Here is a 21,280-nt window from a genome sequence, read left to right as displayed (position 1 = left end):
TAATATGATATGGAAGGGTTTTGTTTAAGAAATTAATTTTGTGTAACATTAACTATGCTTTGCGCAAACAAACATAAAGTTTTTATGAAATTAAAGGAAAAAACGTATAAAATATGATTAGAATAGTTAAGTTTTTCAAAGAATTATAAAAAATAATATTATGGGTATTAAGTAATTTTATGCGTTTCGTGCATAAGAGAACAATTTCATTTACTTAGATAAATAATTTGAGTAGTCTAGTGGAATTTTCCAAGGGTTTTCTTCGCCATTATACTTGCTGCAAACGAAGCATTCAAGAGCATTGTGTTGATGATGTAGGCAAATATAATTTATACGGTTTATGATATCATTTGATAGACATTAATTTACTCACAATGGATTTGAACGATTAATTTTAAAAACATACACGAATTATTAGATACAAATTAACAATATATAATATATTGATCAGTGTTAGATGATGACAAAACGATAGTTAAATTGACAATTAATTTACAGAAAGAAAAAAGGTATGCACAAGTATCTATGGTGTCATTGTAGGTTAATGTTGATCCATGTGTTGATTATTCATTAGTGTGACGAATAATGTAAACAAACACACGCTTGTACTAATAATAGTTACAAAATGGCAATTGGGAAGACGACAAGGTTAAACGAAATTAGCGTACGCCAATAAAATTGAGCAACAAACGGATTGATTCTCGCTAGAAATTTTTTGAAAGTCTCTTGTTAAATAAAACGCGATGATTATCTAAGTATGCGTACGAAGTAAAGTATTTTATAAAATTCAATATTCTACAAGACACCATTCACGCGTAACGTCAACTTTGGACCTAAGAAAACCACCAAGCTTTTATATAATGCATGAAAGAGTTTCGACGAGAAGGCATAAAGCATAACCTATTATTCCTTACTTTATACACGCACACGTTTGTTTTACCTCGAAGGGTGCCATGGTATTAAAAGGCACCGAAATGTGGGGGATAGTGTTTTTATAAGGTAATATTTATGCATGCACAATTCGATTAAAAAGTTATTGATAGAAATCCAAGTCGAAACGATGTTACTTTGATCTCATGAGTAATAAATGAAAGTTTTACAGTTCGAATATGCTTTAATAATAAAACAATAATTACACATTTTTAAATTTAATAATCGAAATATCATTTATCTTTGTTTCATATGCAATTTTATTACTACGATGCTTTTGAGTGTTTTGAAAATGATTTCATTGAAATTCATTTTAAATTTTGCGCGAGTATCAAATTTAAGTGATATTTATTTTTTATAGTTGCATGGTTGAAATAAGTTTATAGCTAAAATTAATTAAATATTCAAGTACACTTGTCAGTTGTCACCATCAATTGCGCGTGGTGTGTTTATCAATAGTTTACCTAAGTGGCCTTTTGCTTGTATTATCTACTTAAGCAGAATGAATAGTTAATGGAAACCAACACTAGAAAAATACAATTCTAAGTTATGACATCATAAAAAAAATAAAAGTTTACTTTTATCGCCGAGATGGATTCTAACTGAAATGTTTCTGAACCCTGTTTAATACAGATAAATGCGAGTTGAACGATTGCTCTATGTGCAAAATCATAAACGAAACTTGAAAAGAAGAAAGAGGGGGTGTCATTCAGAATAATATATACCGGCTGAAACGGATGGCAAACGCGATAAATCTACATGCGTGGTACGGTGGAAAGGACACCGGTAAAGTTTAAAATTGATTAACGGTTTAGGTCCAAACACCACCACCCAATGTAGTGTTGAGTATTCGCCGAACACAATATCACCTGCTCGAATGTACCCTCAGGGGCAAAAATTCTACCAAAAACCATAAATCCGCGAGGGACCGTTTGGGTGTAAATTTTCGAGGGTACACATTAAATTATACTATAATGGTGGTGTATGAAACGAATAGAGACTTAAAACGTTCGGCAATATTTCATTTTAATGGTATAGTCCCCCCAAAAAGTGCGAACCATTGAAATGTATTGATAAAAACCAATTAATTAATTAATGAACTCGGGTGTTTTATAATCCATAGCAGTGTCACGAATGATTATGAATAAATAGGCAGACAACAAAGTAATATTTATATTGTAAAAGTATTTTTTTTTCAGCATTATTTTCTTTCTACCTATTTATCTTAAGCTTGGCGATGGCATATCTATAAATAGTTATCATTAATTCGTCTATTTTTTCCGCATAACAAATCGCAGTATAGCAAATTATGTAGAACGCCTCTGTTGTTATCAACATTGCACAAGTTTATTGCAACGATTATAAACGGATGCACGGATTTTCGATTTATTCCTTTTTTTTTTTTTTTAACAATAATTATTTATTATCGCGGTCTCGGAATTCGTTTAAGCTTTATGTACGTTTATATATACTTGTTAATATGCTAGACAACTTCAATTTGTCGCTCCACTGACGTGAACTCGCAGGCTCTTTTCTAATCGCGGTCTATTACTTTTTATACGGTATGCATTTCAGTATGAATCAAATATGATGAACAAAAACAATTAATAAGAAGATCATTAGTATTTAAAATAAAAAAGTACGTATTTTCTGAATATAGAAAAGGTTACCGATAAATAATTAATAACGCCATGAATAGAGCCAACTGTTGGAAAATAACGATGAGTAGTATCTTTTATTTTGCAGACTTCATTTTTCATGTTACATCGAAAGTTGTGCCTTTAATGACTACCACTTTATAATAGCAAATGATTATTTTCAAGTGGCTTTTCTCATTTTTAGTCTGCTGACGAGAGTATAAACCTTTAGCTTTTAATGCAAACCTTTCATAGTGGTATATGCATTAAGTACCTGTACGCGGCAAAAATTGTTTTCGTCCTGCAAAGCCTATTGAATACATCACGTACATTAAACGGCTTTGAATAATGCATTAGATAAAAAATTATTTTTCAAGCGGTATAAGAAACGCAATGCGTCTGTAATATTACCGGCGTGAATGGCAGCAATCAAGACAAGGGTGAAAAGCTTCGAATGGCTTTAAAATATCATAAAGTTGTAACTAAAACGATAGAAAACTATAACGATGAGTCTGTTTCTAATCCCTTTATATTTTATTTACTTTGGTGGGAAATGATAACTGTTTATTATTATTTCGAAAAGCATGCAATTTTGTAGTTCAACTAAATACGCATATAAGAAAACGAAAATAATAAGACAATACGCTAACACTATATTTTAAATACTTTTATATTGGATAAGAAGAAAAAAAAAAAAGTTGAAAGAGTAAATTATTTTAACTCGTTCATCATTAAGCTACAAGTGCACACTAAGCAACCTCGGCGTTAGTGTTTGTTATGTGCTCATCAGTCTCTACTAGAAATCTTTTATGTCCTACAGCAAACGCATCTTTGTCTAAACAATGATTATGTACACATAGTTATTTAACAGCAACTCTGGTCAAGGCGTTTACGATGATTTTCATGAAGTACATGAGTAAATGAAAGGAATAAAAAAATAAAAACTCTTATACGCAACGGACACTATAGCATAAAACAATCGCAACTCATATTAAGTAAGTACATATTAAGTGTATAATGTAATCTACGCATTACGTCTACAACATTATAATGCATGTATTTTATCTACGGAATTAAAAAAAATCGATGTACTTCAAGGATGCGACAATGCAACCGAGTCTACTATCCAACTGGACTTACTTAACGCTGAAAAATAGAGGGTCTGTCATGAACAGTCACGAACACGGCCGGTGAGGCGCAAAGGTCGGTTGTGTTCATGTAGTATAGCAGAAGAGTAGGAGGAATAGTATTCCCGTCCTCCTTCGGGCGTCTGGGGTTGTAATATTCTATCCAACCACATCAACGACACGAATACGATAAACGACCCGTTTCCGTGGCCTTGGTCATTTTTTTAAACGGTTGTGTTCAACTTTGAACACGAATCAGAGTCATGGGTAAATGGGCCTAACACAAAACCAGGGTACATAATTACATACATGTTGATTTTAATAACTAATTAAGTTTTTTCAATGGTTTTGGAAAAAAAAAAATATATTAATCATGGCGTTTCACACGAAAAGTTCATTTGTTGATTTATAATTGGAGAGATTATCTGGCACGATAATGGTGATTTACAACAACTTACCTCGTGGACACTCGTAACGGAGCCTGAGAATACAGCTTGGAAGTAGCGATAGCCAGTTTTGATAAGTTTCGATTACTCTCTTCGTTTAACCTATATGTTGTCAAATCTGAAAAAAAAATGGAAAACACTCTTAATGAGGCATTGTAATTATGGTTTGTATACGCACTCCCGAGTGCATTATGTGTGCGGGTGTACACGTAAAAGCACAACAAACCCAAAGTTGGAACTCCGGAGGAGTGCTAAAGAATGTGGCGGTCGGGCGCGGGCAAGCAGAGTAAACACGTCCATGTATCCCGAGCTCAGTGCGACACCAACACACACCCCAAAAGGGTTCATATATTTTCAATGTTTAAACAAAGAGACTTTTTGCCGAGTTTTCGGTAATGTCTAATCCTAGTGTTTGTTTTATGGCCGTCAAATTTTACGCTCATAGTGTTTCGCACACGGTAACATAATATATTACATAGTTTATTACCAGTAGCCTACGGACGTGTAAATATTACTCTTATTTCAAGCAGATATGACTCGCCAACAACCCATAAGATAGGGATGGCCATTAAAAGGTGACACATTTTTTAAATTAGAAATAAAACTTTTATTAGGTTTATAATCATATGGTTGTTCATACAACGTTATACTGTAAACATTTTATCGGTTGTTGGCATACGAACACCAAATGTATTTATTTGTAGGCGTACGTAATTTATTACTTTATGACATTATTACAATTATTCGAGAAGAGTCAAATATTATTACTTTCATGAAATTGTTAGTTTTTAAGGCGAGTTATATTAGTATAACTAGCATTTGGCGTTAAAGATAATTAAACAATGATAAACGAATTTATATATACAAATCTGAATATTTTTTCACTCGGCTAGGTATATTTCCTTAGGATCCAATAAAATAAAAAAAAATAACTTATAAAATAGATCGTTCCGCTCTATTTGTCCAAAGAATTTTTTTTCCACAATGCAACAAAATAGTCACGCTCTAAGATACTAGGACTTTTACAATTTTATTTTACCATCTAGAGGGATTTTACGGTAGTCGGTTTATTTTTTTAGGTACAATGATAGTGTAATATATAAACGACAGGACGACATTGTTAAATAGTCACAACTGGACTCCAGAGAATTTCAAAAACTGATAGTTTAGAGAGTGGGACAAATGAAAATGATTTAGGTGTTGCTCATTTATATGCCGCTTTTGTTTTCTGTAAAAGTCAAATAGCCATTCCAGTTGAAAATTAACTTTAGTATCATAAATCACATGTCTGTCAAAAACGTAAATCCTATGAATGTCATTGTTGTAGACTTAACAATAACATTTAATAGCATCAATTGCAGAAATTAGTTGATCGGGCAAGTCAAACGAAAACACATAGCTAGATATTCTTTCACGCGAATAATGAACTCATAGTTTGTTTTGTAAAATAAATACATACAGTCAACACTATTGATATACACATAAAATTATTATTTTATCAAATAATTGAACAGTCAACAATTCATAGAAGTTTTATGAATAAATCAAATAATTTTTATGAATAAAAAATTACTCCGTTTTTGTTCAGTGACACGTTCAAATAAATCAACAATCGCCTCGAAGAATAATTTAGAAAAAATTTTAATTATCAACGCCCACGAAATATCTCAGCAACAAAGAATAAAGGAGCAGAGAAGTTTGTTGGATAACTTTTAACATAATATATAAAACTCTACGATTCGACTTAATTATAATAATTCAATAAACAATGTCTCCACGAATCCTCTTAAAACACTTAAGCGCAACTTAAAACCATTTAGAAAAGGAATTAATCATTTTTTAAAATAGAATAAAGTTTCGGTCTTAAGACATGGCATAGTTGACTCTATGAAGTCAGATTACTGTTACAATAATAATAAGAAATGAGACGAATAGTCGGCAACTGTGGACGTGCATTCTATGCTCAAATCGTCAGTTTGACAAGTGATTGACATTGTCATGCAGTCATTTGGCTAAAGCGATAAAATCTTGTACATTAGTCGTCCCCGGATTGCCATTGCCGGACGTAGGTTTACTTTTGGACCAGCCAGAATAAACGTTTCATTTTTTATCTCTTCCGAAAATTTATTTTTATCCCTCCTTCAATAATAAGAACAAACGGTAAGAACGGGTCTCCGGTGGCACGTCCGCCGCAGCTTGTACGTGTGCCGCACCGACAACTATTGAGTCTATAAATAATGGAAACGCTGTCGTTGCCGAGTACCGACCAAAAAACGCCGCCGCCGTTGTGCGATGCTGATGTTCTTAGTAATTTACATGCTCTTGAGATATTATTATTATTATTATTATTATTACAACACCTTGAACATGCGGTATTATCATTTTGGCTAGATGCTCGTAAAAAACAGCTTATCATAGTGAAACAAATGACAAGTGTACAGATGTCGCAGCTAACGAGCATGCCCTGTGTTCTACGAGTAGTTTAAGTTTGCAAGTGAAAAAATAACAAAATCTGACGGCGATTTACGGCTGTTTTATTGGCAATCTAACACCGCGATAGTTCCTGCTGTTGTTAGTTACCACTACGACGTCCAAAATACACACATCTACATTTTATAAAGGACCCCCCAGATGGTAGTGACAAACGAGTCGAAATAAAGTAATCGACAATACAAACAGCCGACAAAACGTTGAACGCTTTTTAATAGTGATTATCGTTCAATGAGCAACTTTAACCATTACCATTACAATATCAATTGTCAAAGAAAAATTTTAGCTTAAATAACCAAATCATAGTTCAAATATGTAATGTAAATATTTTATTCACACGAGTATTTCATTTACAAATGCATGCAATTATATATGTTTATGATTTTGACACGGCTATATATTTAATAATCGCGATACATATAAATAATATGAATGCAATGGTTATTTTAGAAATATATTTTGTGGGACGCGTTTATTTAATCTGATAAAAACACATGAACTTTGACTAAAGATACGCGACTTACAAAATCCGTAAACATTATAATATACCAATTTTGAAACGCTTACTAAAAATAAATATAAAACGTTAAAAGGGTTTTTAATACAAAAATTTGATGGAATACAAATTAAATACTCATCAAAAAACCAGCGAAAAAAAAAATTTCAATAAATTCTCAATCATTGCCAATGATTTATTATAACAAATAACAACCCTTTCAATTGATAGTCTTTTAATATAAAAAATATTCCTCATTGTTTAATATTCTTTATTTAAATACAAAATTCACTATGTAAATAAAATGACGAACAAATGAAAACTTCATTAGTACAACGGATTGTGGAATAACAAATATTAACATTGTGTACAGTACTGCTTGTGTATTATTAAAATAACGTTATATATTACTAATTAGTTTTGTTTTTACCCCAAAAATACCTATTAGCTCGCTCTTTATTATAAATATACATATTTCTGATCCTTATTCGTATTTGGTTAAGTTCAAAATGTAAATTACATCGAAACTTATCGATTTTAAAACTGAGCGTTAATTATTTTAATAAAAAAAATATGTTTCAGTAGAGTACATCTAAAGACCATAATTTGATCATTATTTAATAATGACTGGGTATCTACTCCAGTCATTATAAAATAATGATCAATGTAGGAAACCCAAAGTATAGAGTAGAAATATATTGTCTTCGATATCTTTTTGTTTTCTTCTAACGGAATATTCAAGAAGATCTATTGTTGTTTAGCTAAAAACACTTAAAACGATGGAATTTGATCAGTTTCTGAATGTGTACATTTAGTTTCACCACTACGTATACAATAATACAATAAAATGCGCTTTGCGACGATCCCCGACCTAGGGAGCCTCGTACAGAATAGTAGCTGCAATAAAAGGTGCAGTGTTAGCGTTTTCAGTCGCACTTATAACTTCAACTTTAAGGGGTATCACGTGGGAAGGAGAGGCCTTGAAGTATGTCGAGGGTGCGATAGACGGATGCGCGTGGGTACAGGCTGCTGCTGCTGTTGGTGTATCCAGACAAACACTCGTATAATGATAAAGCAGTGGTCGTGAACGACCGAGTGGGGTGAACATTGCCGGTGGTGGAGAGGAAACGGCCGAGGGGTGCTCAATCAATACTCAACCCCCACAGGAATATACCCCATCGACCTTAACGCGTTACCCGCGGTTGCCACCGTCGTAGGTTGACGGTCAAAAATAGCTTATACGCTGTGCTCATCTACACAAGCTCATTTATCGGATACTAATCAGACCCATTAGACGTTTTTTTTTTTTAATCAGATCAACTTTCAACATTATTTATAACTCAAAAATAAATCTCTTCTCGATAATAGAACACGCCGTTTTGGGCAAAATGTGAATTAGTTTCAACTAATGACATGAACCCTCGCTGCAGTAGTTGCATTGTGTGCGCTTGTGGGATCTAATTAGTTTTGCGTCAGTACATTTCGCCGATCGGTGAGGTCGGGGAGGCGTTAAATTAACGCGATAATGTCGTGAAATAATTCGCATATTGTGTGTTTTCTAGCAGTATAAATTGTCCGATTTAATCGAAGCCGGTCCTACGCCATCGTTACTATAAAATGGCTGAAGATATTTGTTTTTCTCTGCCGCATTATAATTCCCCGAGGGCGACGCAAAAACTTTCAGGGACATGTCGAGGGTTGAGCGGCGGAAACGCGTTATAGGCCCGAGATCGATGGCCTTAGGGTAATGGAAAGCCATACATTATAATATTACATTTACCTGTATCCACTCGGCCTCGTTGTCCAAGTGGAAAAACACCGACGGGTACTTTAATTTTTGTTTTTCATCGGTCTACCAATTGCATAATAATGTCAACGGCTATAAGCCACGCATTTCTACATCTTTGTGACTATACGGAAAACTAATAAAAGAATATTTAAATATTTGTAATCTTCAGATTTTCGAAGATTATTTCAGTTAATAAACGTACAACTGCTACAAAGACCACGTTTAATCTTTTTTCCTACCCGCAAAAATTTAACGAATCGTGACTCGAACGCGCTTTGCTGAACAGAAAGCTTTTAGAGACAAAACAAGATACGTGGTCTCGGAAACGTGTATTTGGCATGTACTGTTGTACATCTGTTGGAATAATATGAGCTTTTGCTTTATGTTGCATTACTGAAATTAAAACTCCCGACTTGTTCTTTAATTTTAAATGGCTCAACCGTTTATCGAATACTACTGCAACTACATTTAAGAGCAGCACAGTCATCGTTGGATGGAATTTTTAATGACTTTTACATGAATAAATATGCATACATTATGATTTTATTGTAATCAAATTATATACTCTTATTAAAAAACAATTCCATTTTTCGGCGACTTACAACAATTTATAGATCAAATGTGTACCAAGCTATTTTTCAATGACAACTACTACATTGGCTATTAGTTTATTGACAAATTTTTTTGCTCAATTTTTATAGCCGGTTCGATAATCAAATATTCTTTAAGTTTATTGTACTATTTGTAGCTATTCTTCGATAAACATAGGAATGATTAAAGTAAACGTTTCGTTAAAATAAAATCTCATTAAAATGAAAAAAAAAAAAAAACAAATCATAATCCGTATTTTCGTCTTGAGTTTTAATCTGCGTTGCTCTTGTTATAAAATAAAACGTATAATTAAAAACATAAATATTATCAACGGAATTTTTCCGAAGAAAAAATAATTCCTTTACAGTTGAAAAACTACAAGTGTAATAACGTTTAAGGGACTCTTTGAAGGCAACGTGTAAGTCGTAAAAATGCAAACGTCCATCGCCATTACAAATTGTTATAGTCTTTACCTGAACGTCTGTAAATGTTAAAAGTCGTATAAAATGTACTTTTATCACGTGTATTACGAGAAGTATTGTGTTGTGTTTAAAAAATGATCTTAGAGGAGAAACTTGAATGATTTTTAAATATTTAAAATCTTTTGGACTACACGATGGAAAATAATTTTCATTGCGATTATTGCAAGTCGAAGGTTTGGTCGGAAATAAATGGAATCAGCTCCAATGTAATATAATCAATAGATTTAAGAAAAAAAAAAAAAAAAGTTGTTGGAAAGTCTCCAGATTTTTTGGAAATAGGAATAAAACAATCTAGAGTGTAATCATGAAGGTGGTCTAAATCAGAAAAGCTCACGTTGATTTTCGGGGAATTTATTTTTAAAGCCGATGAGGACCTCATTAGTCACCGTCATTCGCACTCACCGGACAGCTGCTAGTAGACAAGACGGGAGGACGCGACCGGCTTTGGGCAACGATTTCATTTTTCCCTTTCGATTTTTACACGTTTAACTAACTGGATCATTAATAATAAAATTATTGAAGGATTACACGCGGGGAATCCTTTGGGAGACAACTGATCGTAAAAGTGTTGTACTTTCTAGCACATCGCAAAAAATAATTTGCAACGACAACTATGTTATCATACCTATTTCCAGTTCAATGATTCGAATGACACCATGTTCTGCGTTGTGCTTGGGAGATGTTCACTATGAAATTATAAGTCGCGATGTAATAGGCGGTTCACTTATTTTCTAAACACGAATAGCGTGACTTACCACATACAACTATTCGATAAAACGATTCGATTATGCGAAGACCTTCTACGATAAGAAATAACTTTTAGGTTAACAAAAAATAAAATAAATTGCGTTTTGCTATTATTTTACTAAAGGAAAACTATGCGTAGGTAAATGTGGTTTAAGTTTAATAGGAGAAACGCTTCAGTGAAATATACAACATGCTTTCGTAGCCAAGGGCAGATATAAGTTCAACAGAAACAAATCAAAACCACACATGTTTGTTTAATATCTGTACGTAGGTTGATATTAGTTTGATTTTTTTTCCTTACTGAGCACGATTTTAGAATTATTGTCATATTTTATATATTTCTCATGTTTTTACTGGAAACTAAACTAAAAATACATCTGTATAAATCGTATTAAATACATTTTACATCGATGGTATTTTATATAATCGGTTTACTTTATAAGTTCGAATATTAAATCACACGTAGTAATGCGACACCGATGGATTTATGTAAACCGCATAAGAAATTGCAGTAGTCAATTTAGGCAAAAGTACTTTGGAACGTTTATAGGCAACACGGGGGGTAAATTATCAACGCATCATTATCATTCACGTTATAATAATGTCGAGTTGACGAAACGAGAAGATTTTACCGGTACATGTAAAACAGTATATACGCGTTTAATACATAATAGCAACAAGAATAAAATAACCGAGAACATAAAATTCATCAGTTTAATACGCGAGGGAAATTTGTGAAAACTTACATAAAACTAATACTATATAATGTTAGTGGCGGGAAGAGAGGGAAAATAAAAAATAAACAACGTAAAGTTAATTTCGCAAGCGTCGTCAACATGTGTACGGCTGTAAAATAAATTGTCCTATGAATAAATATTATCTTCCATAAGCATCCTTAGAATTTAATAAAATGTTATTTATGCAAGTTAACAATCAAATCAAACGCTTCAGATCATAGCAGAGCGCTTTAAAAAGAATATATTATATTGATTTCATGCATATCAATTCAGACAATCAGCTGATTGAACATTTGACGAAATCTTATTATATGCTGAGATTATAAAAAAATTCGAAACTTATGCATATAATTTTATTTTCCGCGACATATAATAAATAGACTTTAATATTCACTAGAAGTATATAATTTTCTTTTGAAAATACACGTGCGAGCGTTAAATTTGGAAGAGATAAGGTAAATGTAAAAAATATTTTTATTCTCGCGTGTGTCCTATATATCCAAATGACTATTAGTTAGAAATAATTTACAAAGCGTGCAGAGGTTTAATGTTTATACATAGATTTTGTTCTACCCCACACAAGCCACGCGATTTCGGGTCCAATAATACTTTACTTAAGTCTGATATAATGTTGGTTCGGGATTTTATCCTCTATAGTTGGGTAGTTAACAAGCAATCAATATCGTTTTAGAACAAAAGGGATACTAATTCAATTTGTTTGAATATAATATAGAGTCGCTACGTTTCGACCACTACGACAACACTAGTTAAAACCCGTTAGTCAAGTTTCAAATGTTCGAACGCACTAATTTAAGAGTTCAACATTAAATTCTGTACTAATGATTCGGAAAGTTTTCACTTGTATGTATAACTTGGTTTAAGTAACGCGAAATATACATCTCTAAGAAATATATATATATATATAATTGACACTCTTTTAAAATATTTTTTGTAAGCTACACTAACGTTTTCACTTNATGATTCGGAAAGTTTTCACTTGTATGTATAACTTGGTTTAAGTAACGCGAAATATACATCTCTAAGAAATATATATATATATTGGCCATTTAGATTAAAGTAATTGACACTCTTTTAAAATATTTTTTGTAAGCTACACTAACGTTTTCACTCACCCAACAAATTTATCATTCCATTTTTACCGTCCCATTTAACTTTAGAAATTTGCATATTTTTACAGGCTTTATAACGTTTCTTTGTTTTGACATTACGCATTAAAAATGAAATATGGGTATATATATATAACTTATCTTAATCTTAAGTATAAATAGTTATTATTTCATTCTGTCAACACACTTGGTTATGCTGTGGCATGCGAATAATTGTCAAATCGAGTATAATCATTAGCAGACAGTGCGTCGTCCACAGTATTATTATAATTGTTCTGTGTATATGCCACTGGGTTAGGGGGGCGCTGTTACAACATTTGAAACAAAACTATTGATTTTTTCGACTCTGCCCGGCCACCCGCGCCCTTGGAAAACACATTCGCCTCTGCTGCTGGCCGTCTTTACATACAACCTTTTCCACGAGCCTTTGGCCCATCGTCCATGAAGAATTACCAAACGAGTCTGCAGGTTTACTCGACCTTATTATCTATATTATTTTGTTGTTTTTGAACCAGATTAGTTTGTTGACTCGTCATTTTCGACGCCTCTCCACATTAATTCTATCGAAACTCACATTGTAATTTGAAACTTTGTGGAATACCATTTTCCATAGATGAATTTTACTATTTTTAAGAATAAATAATAATATTGGACATTTTTTCCTTTCGATATCGTCAAATCATTATTAAGAGTGAAATAATCTAGTGAAAATGAAAATAAAAAGTGAAAACTAATAACGTTCCGATCGGCTGCACTTGTATTTTCAACGGTCTATATCAGAAACGCCTATTATTAGTGTTTAATAATTAGCCCGCGCACTCTGTCTCGTAATATTGAAGTGGAATTATAATATTTACCACGTTATTTCTTAAAGGAAATCAGTTACGCACAAATGTTATCACTGTATTATTACTTAAAGAATTCACCGAGTAAATCATTTTGTTATTACATGTTCGCTTGAATGAACACATGTAAGAATAATTTAATAAACAGCAATTTTAATTTCATTACAGTGACACGCAAGTATTAGTCGAGCAAATCCAAGTAGTTGTGATTGAATAATTATGAGCTTGTACACTATTCATTGTTATTTTCATTGCATGTGTAAAAACAAAATAATAAATAGAAAAAATCATTTACATTAAATAATAATATTGATTTTCATTCCTACATGGCAACTAAAACATACACAGAATGATTAATTGCATACGTGAACAACGACATGGACTTTCCAATTTCAGCAATGGTAAGAAATGAAAACGGTTCAAGAAGGGGTTAGTTCAGTAAATAAATGCCTACTCAACCCCGGCACTGGTGGTTAAAGTAATTTAGAAAGTGACACAGTTGCAATTCATGATAAATTAATGTGCTTGGTGCAGACATTAAGAATTTCGAAAACAAGAAAATTTGTTTAAAAAAATAATATTTTGAAAAAAAGCAACCAGGTTAGCTTTTTGGAGGACATACACATAAATTGAAAATGTGGTTATTAAATCAAACGGTTTACAGCAAACCGTTTACTTATCATTCAACATAGATTACGTTGTCATCAATAAACGTGTGCATTACTATCGACTAATGGAAAGTGAGAAAAAAAAGAGATGTCTGTTTGTCTTTCATATCCGATGATCATTCGTCGTCTTTCAATTGGACATCCGACCTAACACTGAGAAAATAGATGGTTAACGAAAGACAAAATTAATGGGAGGAAATGTGAAACGTAAAACAAGACAGGTAAGCTATTTTTATCTCTGGGATACGACGGCAGTCGTTTTAAGTGAGCCGAGAAAAAAATTTCACGAAGAAAAGTCTTGTCAGGGCTGAACTGATAGGTGATAGGTGCGGTTCACTCGGTTAAAGTAATTTTCTAAAGCAGTTTCCCTCCTCCACTTAAGCCGTCATCGATGTCTTTCACTCTTTTCTCGTCTCAGCAGTTCATACCGAAGAGAATCTGTACTTAAACGCAGAATGATGAATAGGCGAGCCGTAAAAAAATTGATGTATCGTTGGCAAAAAATAAATAAAAAACAAGTAAAATAGCAGTCTCCACAACAGATTTATTCAAGTATAATAATGTTGGTGTTCACAAAATTTGACCAGTTTCAAGGTCACAGCGATGGACCGCGTATAAAAAACAACACGTACGCTTACAAAACTGGAACATGAAGAAAATGAAATCGTTTTTTTCCCAACTCCATCATAAACGTTTTTTAACGAGTCAACACAGTTCGTAGTAATGATAACAGTTACACGTTTTTATTTTTCAGTCTGTGTCTCGATTTAATTTACAGTAAAGCCATGACAGTAGACAACGCTTTAACGACAAGACACTTTACGGGTATTGTCGTCTGATGGAGGGGTCAGATAGGAGAGCTGGTTGCGTTCCAAAAGCAACGGCGTTATGCTTTTATTTTACTAAACGTTTTATTACCTTAATGATGATTTAAAAGAAAATCCACTAAAATGTATAATGCGCAGTATATTTAGGTCACGAAAACTTCTACCGAGAAAAAAAAATTAAATGAATTATTACAAGGCACTTAACGAAAAAAAACTTGCAGGATTTATTGAACGCCATGTTTCGTGGATGGCCATTTAGTCAGAGGGACAAAAGAAAATACGCAAAATATTTTAGAAATGAATTCCACGTTGCTTCTTGTTCTCATTCTGGGCGTTCACGGCTGACACAATCTTCGGGGTCCTTAGTGCCGAGCTGAGAGTAATAAATAATCCAACTAAATCGACGTATTAATCATAGTCTTAATGTATTTGTCTTAATAGCTCGTTAACTCGTTATTTTTCTTGTTCGTCAAAACATTTCCATAGTACGAAGCACAGAGCACTTATTTACTGTCATTTTTTTCAGCGCCACGCGCATCTGTGCTGGCGTCATATTTTACAACAAAACAATACACTCGAAGATTAATTTGACAAAAGAGTAATCACAAAAAAACAGTAACAATAACGTCATGAAAGAGACTACGAGCGTCAATCGCTGATCGATTTTACCGACGTTGTATGAAACGATTTAAATGTCTTATTATGACTTGAAATGTGGTGAACAAAAAATGTTGAAAAAATAATACTTCCGAGAAACCATTTGTTTGCAAATATGAGGTTTGGACACTCTTTTTGTTTTTGTCCGCCAGAACGGACCTTGTATTTAATATCGAGAGAAAACAACGAAAATCGACAATTCATAATGTCTTTCAAGGCGTTTCTGGACATAATGCGAGACACAATTCGTTCTGCGGTCGTGGTTCAGATTTATACCATAGGCGGAGGTGGTATCTTTTTTTATTACATTATTATAATATATAGTTAATACTCGCCTTTCACCCGCACCGCGTTCTCCTTTTTCCAAGTTTTTTACATTGTGTTCAACTTATTCTTATTTTTTTTTTTTTCCAAAATGGAGTTTTTCATTTTATTCATTTATTTCCCCATCTCTTTGAACCATTACGGGTAATGGCTATTTTACAAAAAGTTTTAACAAACGTTCATAAATATTTTTAGGTGCCGTGGAAAGTTTTCTGAAAATTGATGGATTAGTATACGCTCGAAATATTATCAACGTTCCCAGGGCAATAGTAATAAAAAAAAGTGTCTACACGCAGTAGCCGATCTTCTTGTTAATTAAAACGGAGACTAAAGCGTTATTATGTTACACACAATATTTAAGGAAAAAAAAATAATTAACAGGTTCAGCAGAGTATTTATTACCGAACAACGTTTGGATATTTGCCACGATTTTTTTCCCCCGTTAACACACCGAATTAATGCCATACCATGCACCTTATCTGCAGCCTATTAACGATCCTAAATCGTCATTATCAGCACAGCGACTTGGAATATACTTTGATAAGACTACAATTGAAATAGGCGGAGAGCTTCATTATGCCGGTGGCGGGTTAAATGGCCTGGAACGTATTAATTCCACGACGACGAGTTTTTGCTGCTGTTGCTAGTGTCCTTTATAATTTAGTGGTATCATCGTTTTCAGATTTGCCTTACAGATGAGTTTCCGTATACAAAATGAGCGATTAACACCACAATCGAAACTCGAGGAAAAAACGAGTACAACGTTTGGGTCAAAAAAAACTTATAGGACGGCCAAGACAAAAAGAAGAATGCTGGTTGCGGCTCTCTTTGGCAACAAAAGAAAAAAAGGAAAGTAATGACATTTTAATTAAACTGCAGTTATATTTAATTAACGGCATCCATTACTTGGGCGATGAAAAAAGATTAGATCAAGATGTGTTTAAAATAATTTTTTGTTTATTGAAATTCAGAAAAACTGTCAGTGTGCAAATAATGAATAAAAAAACGTACCACTTTCTAAAAAGCTCGATAACAATGTAAAAATAAAAAACCGGGACCTTTACTCCCGGCAAAAAAATTGACATTTTCAGATGAAACTACCGAAAGGGGTGTAAGGACAATTTTGGTGGGGTTGTAAACGGAATGGACCGAAGCACGCGAGTTTGTTCAATGAAAACAATTAATCAAAATCATAATAAATTGTCTTTGGATTATACTCGGTTTAAGGTTCAAAATTATCTACCCGAACAAATCTCAACTACTATTATAGTATTTAAATTGAAAACAAATACAACATTCTAAATTGAGCTTTTATTAAATAAAACTAACAAACACATGTTACTTCTTGTATTAAAACATTGAAACGCGCTTGTGTGTCAAATGAACTACTTTTAAAACAAGTATTTAGATAATAAAACATTAAAAAATAGTACATTGCGTGGGCATTAACAGCGATAAAGAAACTCTTAGTACGTGTCTTTTTAAACACTAGTAGGTTTTAGATAAATTACTCATTGAACACTTACACAGTGCATTTCATTAGTTATTGAAAAATATGGAACGTATGTGAAATCTATTTTTGTGCAGTCTACAGTAGTAAAATTGTTAAAACTCGCGTTGTGTTGGCCAGGGCACTAAAGTACAATGGCCAGTATATTATACAAAACGACAAAATAATTAAATTTCTTCGGAGGTATTATTAAATCTGCAGATGTCCTATTATTAGAACAGTCTCGTCGAAGATACCGTGTGCAACATCAATTTTACTACGGTCTTCGATATTTTTAATATTATTGTTTTCTCATATGAGAATGCAATTAACGTATTAGAAAATTTAACAATGAACGAAATTTAATACATTTGTATTATAAAATTGACACAGCAAATTATTTTATTACTTTTATAACAACAGATAACTTAAACATTTACCTAGAGTAATTGGCTGTTAGTCACTTTCAATAAATTGTATTTACTCACCTGAAAATAAAAACAAATTGGTTATTAGTAAAATTAAGGCGAACAATTAAATTAATTTAATAAGTTATGTATTTTCTGTATTAACATATACATATTGTTCCTGAAAATTGAGTTTGTTAATCGACACCACTTTTATTAATTTTATCTCAACTATGATAAAACGTCGATGGTAATTAAGTATTGAAAAGGTAATCCCCGAACGTTCTATTGTGCAGACTATAACACAATGAGTATAAGAATAATAGTCGGAGGCCAATGGAGAGTACCGTGAGAAAAATACTGTTTGAAAAGAACCGCTGCTATGAAGTTGATAATATTTTTAAGTAAGATTGTTAAAGAGACGTAGACACACAATAAATGTGTAATAAGTATATGACATTAGAAGCTTTTGAATTTTTCAATCTACAGCACAAGTTTTTTTAGCGATCCGGTGGTTCGTGCAATTGCTATCAAAACTCATGCAAAGTGGAGGCGTTCACTTTGCGATGTTGTTTATATAACACACACATATCGCAATGCGAATCCATTAAGTGATTTTCGCGAAATCCGTACATGCACATATTTTCCTTCTCGATTTACATTAAAAGGTTCCGTTGGTCGCATGACGTCATACAGAAATCATTTCCAAATTAACATAGCAAAAAGGAGAACGTTTTCATTTATGCGGGCTCATACTTGCAAAACGGTTATCATCTATACAACAAGAACGCTTCACAAACATGTATGCGTCTTATACACGAGTACTATCTCTTCGTACACTGGGTATATTAAAACAAATGCAATTCTTCTTCTATCATTTCAAGTCGCGGTTAATACACTTTTCACATGGGAGCGCTCGATTTAAATTCAACAAACGAATTGTATCGAAATGTTTTAACCTTTTATCGCATTCATTTTGATGTAACGGCGGATATTGTTTCCTTGGGAGTATCCGCTATTTTCGCAGTAAATTAGCTCTCCGTCCTTGTAGTTTCTCCGGACGAGTCAAAAAACATTTTACTCTTTTAGACATTACGTGTATGAAACCCGAATGAAACTCGTTTGGTTCCTCAACACTGCCATTTTATTCCTGTTTTTGTGTTCCGTATACACTTGCATCATTTCGCAAAAAGTTACTTTGGCGCGATAAAATTACTACGTGATAACAATGAAAACGCTAGATAAATTATTATTGAACTGATATCACTATTTGTGCGCAGTATTGGAATGCGAATGGACAGCACATAATTGCATCTCCGCTAGTAAACGTAAACAAGTGTAGAAAAGTTTTATGCATGAACAATAAAACTTGAGATGGAAGTACGGCGTTCAAACGGTATGGAATTTGTTCGCTGAATAAGAATCAGGTAGCTGGCAAAAAGAAGAAGAAAGTAGCGTTTCGTAATAAGAAGATTAGTAGATTATTTGGGTATTCTTTATTTTTTATACAAACTGTGTTTTGTTCGAAAATTGCAACTGAAAAGGCGCTTTGTACGGTTTCGAAAAGACTTTGAATTTTAATTGATTCCAGTCAAATGGCGAATGTTTGAAATGAAACGGCAACCCATCTGACCGGCCGTCACGCGCTGTTTGCAACCCGAACGTTCCGCCGTCGGCAGTGATGATGCAGAGATGTTTATCGTCGGAGAAAATAATATTAATAAGAATCCTCAACAAAAATAAAAGGATAATAATGAAAAAAAAAATAACAGAAATGTCCAATGTGTTGTGCCGTTTTTTATTAAATGCTTGGAACTCGCCCACAAACTGCAACCTCTCGTATTCACTGCTAAATGCCATGCTCACGACGGACACTGTCAAAACGTAACGGTTGAAAATCTACGCCTAAAAGCAACGATTTTTGACAAGCCAATCAAATGACATGGTTCTAAAAATAAGTACGCGTCTACCTCAGAAGAAACGTGCTGCACTTGGTCGTTGTGTCACAGCCGCCGACGCTTCCCGGTTCTTTGATGTTTTATACGTTTAAAAAATACTTTTACGTGACGAGGTGATTTGTCTTGAACAAAATATTTAATAAGTTTTCACGTACGAATGTACGGCAAGCCATTGATGTTATCTTAATGTCGACCACAAATAGCAGTAGGCAGACATCGCGTGTGTCATTAATTTAATTATTTCGATTGGAAACAGTTGAATTTTCACCAAGCGAGGCGGCTCCCGTTTTAATACACAGCTGTTCGATCAATAACAGACCATTTTTAACAGATGTAAATTTGTATATAGAAATACACGAAAAGTGTGCATAATTAAAGCATATACTCAATCGAACTGTAAAACATCTATAAACAAAGAAACTCACCTTGAGCAGCAATATATCCAAGGCAATACATAAATGGTAAATAATAAACACCGCAAAACGTTCGAATTTGGATTTGTTCACACTAGACGTGTGTCGACCACGTTGCACACTAGACTAACCCCAACTATCTGTCGTACGTTCCGGCTAAAGGTCTGATGAAACGTACGACAAAAGAAAATACTGCCAGCACCTGGAGCCACCAGAGTTTGGGTACTGAAATACCTCTACGTGTTGTACGCATACGTTTGAATATACTAGAGCGAAACACGTTCAGGTAAGTCTACCCGCAGACAGTGTTCCTTTTTTTATTCTTTTGAATAGGCACTACATATTTACTTTATGAGGTCCAAACAAATGTTGATATTTTATTGTTGTTAGGATGTTGAATTCGCATGTTTGAACGACAATAAATAATTAAATAAATGAAAACACGTGAGTAATATCATCAAGATGTTACGGTAATCACAAAGGTGATAATTGTTTTACGGGTTCACGATAAAGTGTCTAAATACCAAGTAAGTACACCCTCGATAACCATTGCTTAAATTTCTGGAACATGGGAAATAACCGTGACTGAGTAAACAAAAAACCGTTCAACCAATATTGACACATTCAAATAATAATAAAAAAAAAAAAACCTCTTTGAAACGAACTGGACTAAGTACACAACAAATATGGAAAACGATTTTTATAACCCAACGTAAGGAGAATGGAAACCATATTATGTTATGCTTTTACCTATGTAAAATAAACACTTAATGTTTTATCATAACAACAACAAACAGCATACCGTTTGTAGTTTTCCCGTCTGTAGGCATGGAAATCGATATTTTTCGTATAAACTTTGAGAATTGTCGTTAATGCGACCGTCGTAATCGTTAAGAATTTGAAGACAAAAAACACAATGATATATATACCATACTGTATACTGACACAAAAATATTTCTATAAATGTTGGCGAGTGCGTATCAAGTCGAAATGGGGTTCGATAGATCCGTAAACTCGCGCCTATTTCCCAGGACATCTGTTCATTGCAGCCAGGAACTTGAGAGCCAGGTGGTGGTGAGGAAACAAAAAAAAA

General features: G+C 33.3%; 1 protein-coding gene across 2 annotated transcripts in view; it reads right to left on the bottom strand.

Moving 5' to 3' along the window:
* LOC126895981 (RNA-binding protein Musashi homolog 2) overlaps positions 1-21,280 on the bottom strand; it is a 44,524-nt gene that overhangs the window by 15,933 nt on the left and 7,311 nt on the right. Inside the window, exons 2-4 of one of the 2 annotated variants that reach the window (XM_050668344.1) lie at positions 17,850-17,897; positions 4,153-4,258; positions 3,708-3,971 (exon numbers count right to left, since the gene is read on the bottom strand). In XM_050668344.1, the coding sequence (XP_050524301.1) occupies positions 3,708-3,736 (29 nt within the window). In that variant the 5' untranslated portion in view covers positions 3,737-3,971; positions 4,153-4,258; positions 17,850-17,897. The remainder of the gene's footprint in view (positions 1-3,707; positions 3,972-4,152; positions 4,259-17,849; positions 17,898-21,280) is intronic. The other variant, XM_050668343.1, reaches the window with a different exon arrangement.

Source organism: Daktulosphaira vitifoliae, unplaced genomic scaffold (genome assembly GCF_025091365.1).
Source record: "Daktulosphaira vitifoliae isolate Bord-2020 unplaced genomic scaffold, ASM2509136v1 Scaffold_1, whole genome shotgun sequence".
Taxonomy (NCBI): Eukaryota; Metazoa; Arthropoda; class Insecta; order Hemiptera; family Phylloxeridae; genus Daktulosphaira; species Daktulosphaira vitifoliae.
Note: the sequence above shows the minus strand (reverse complement) of the source record. Positions and strands in the feature narration are given on the sequence as shown.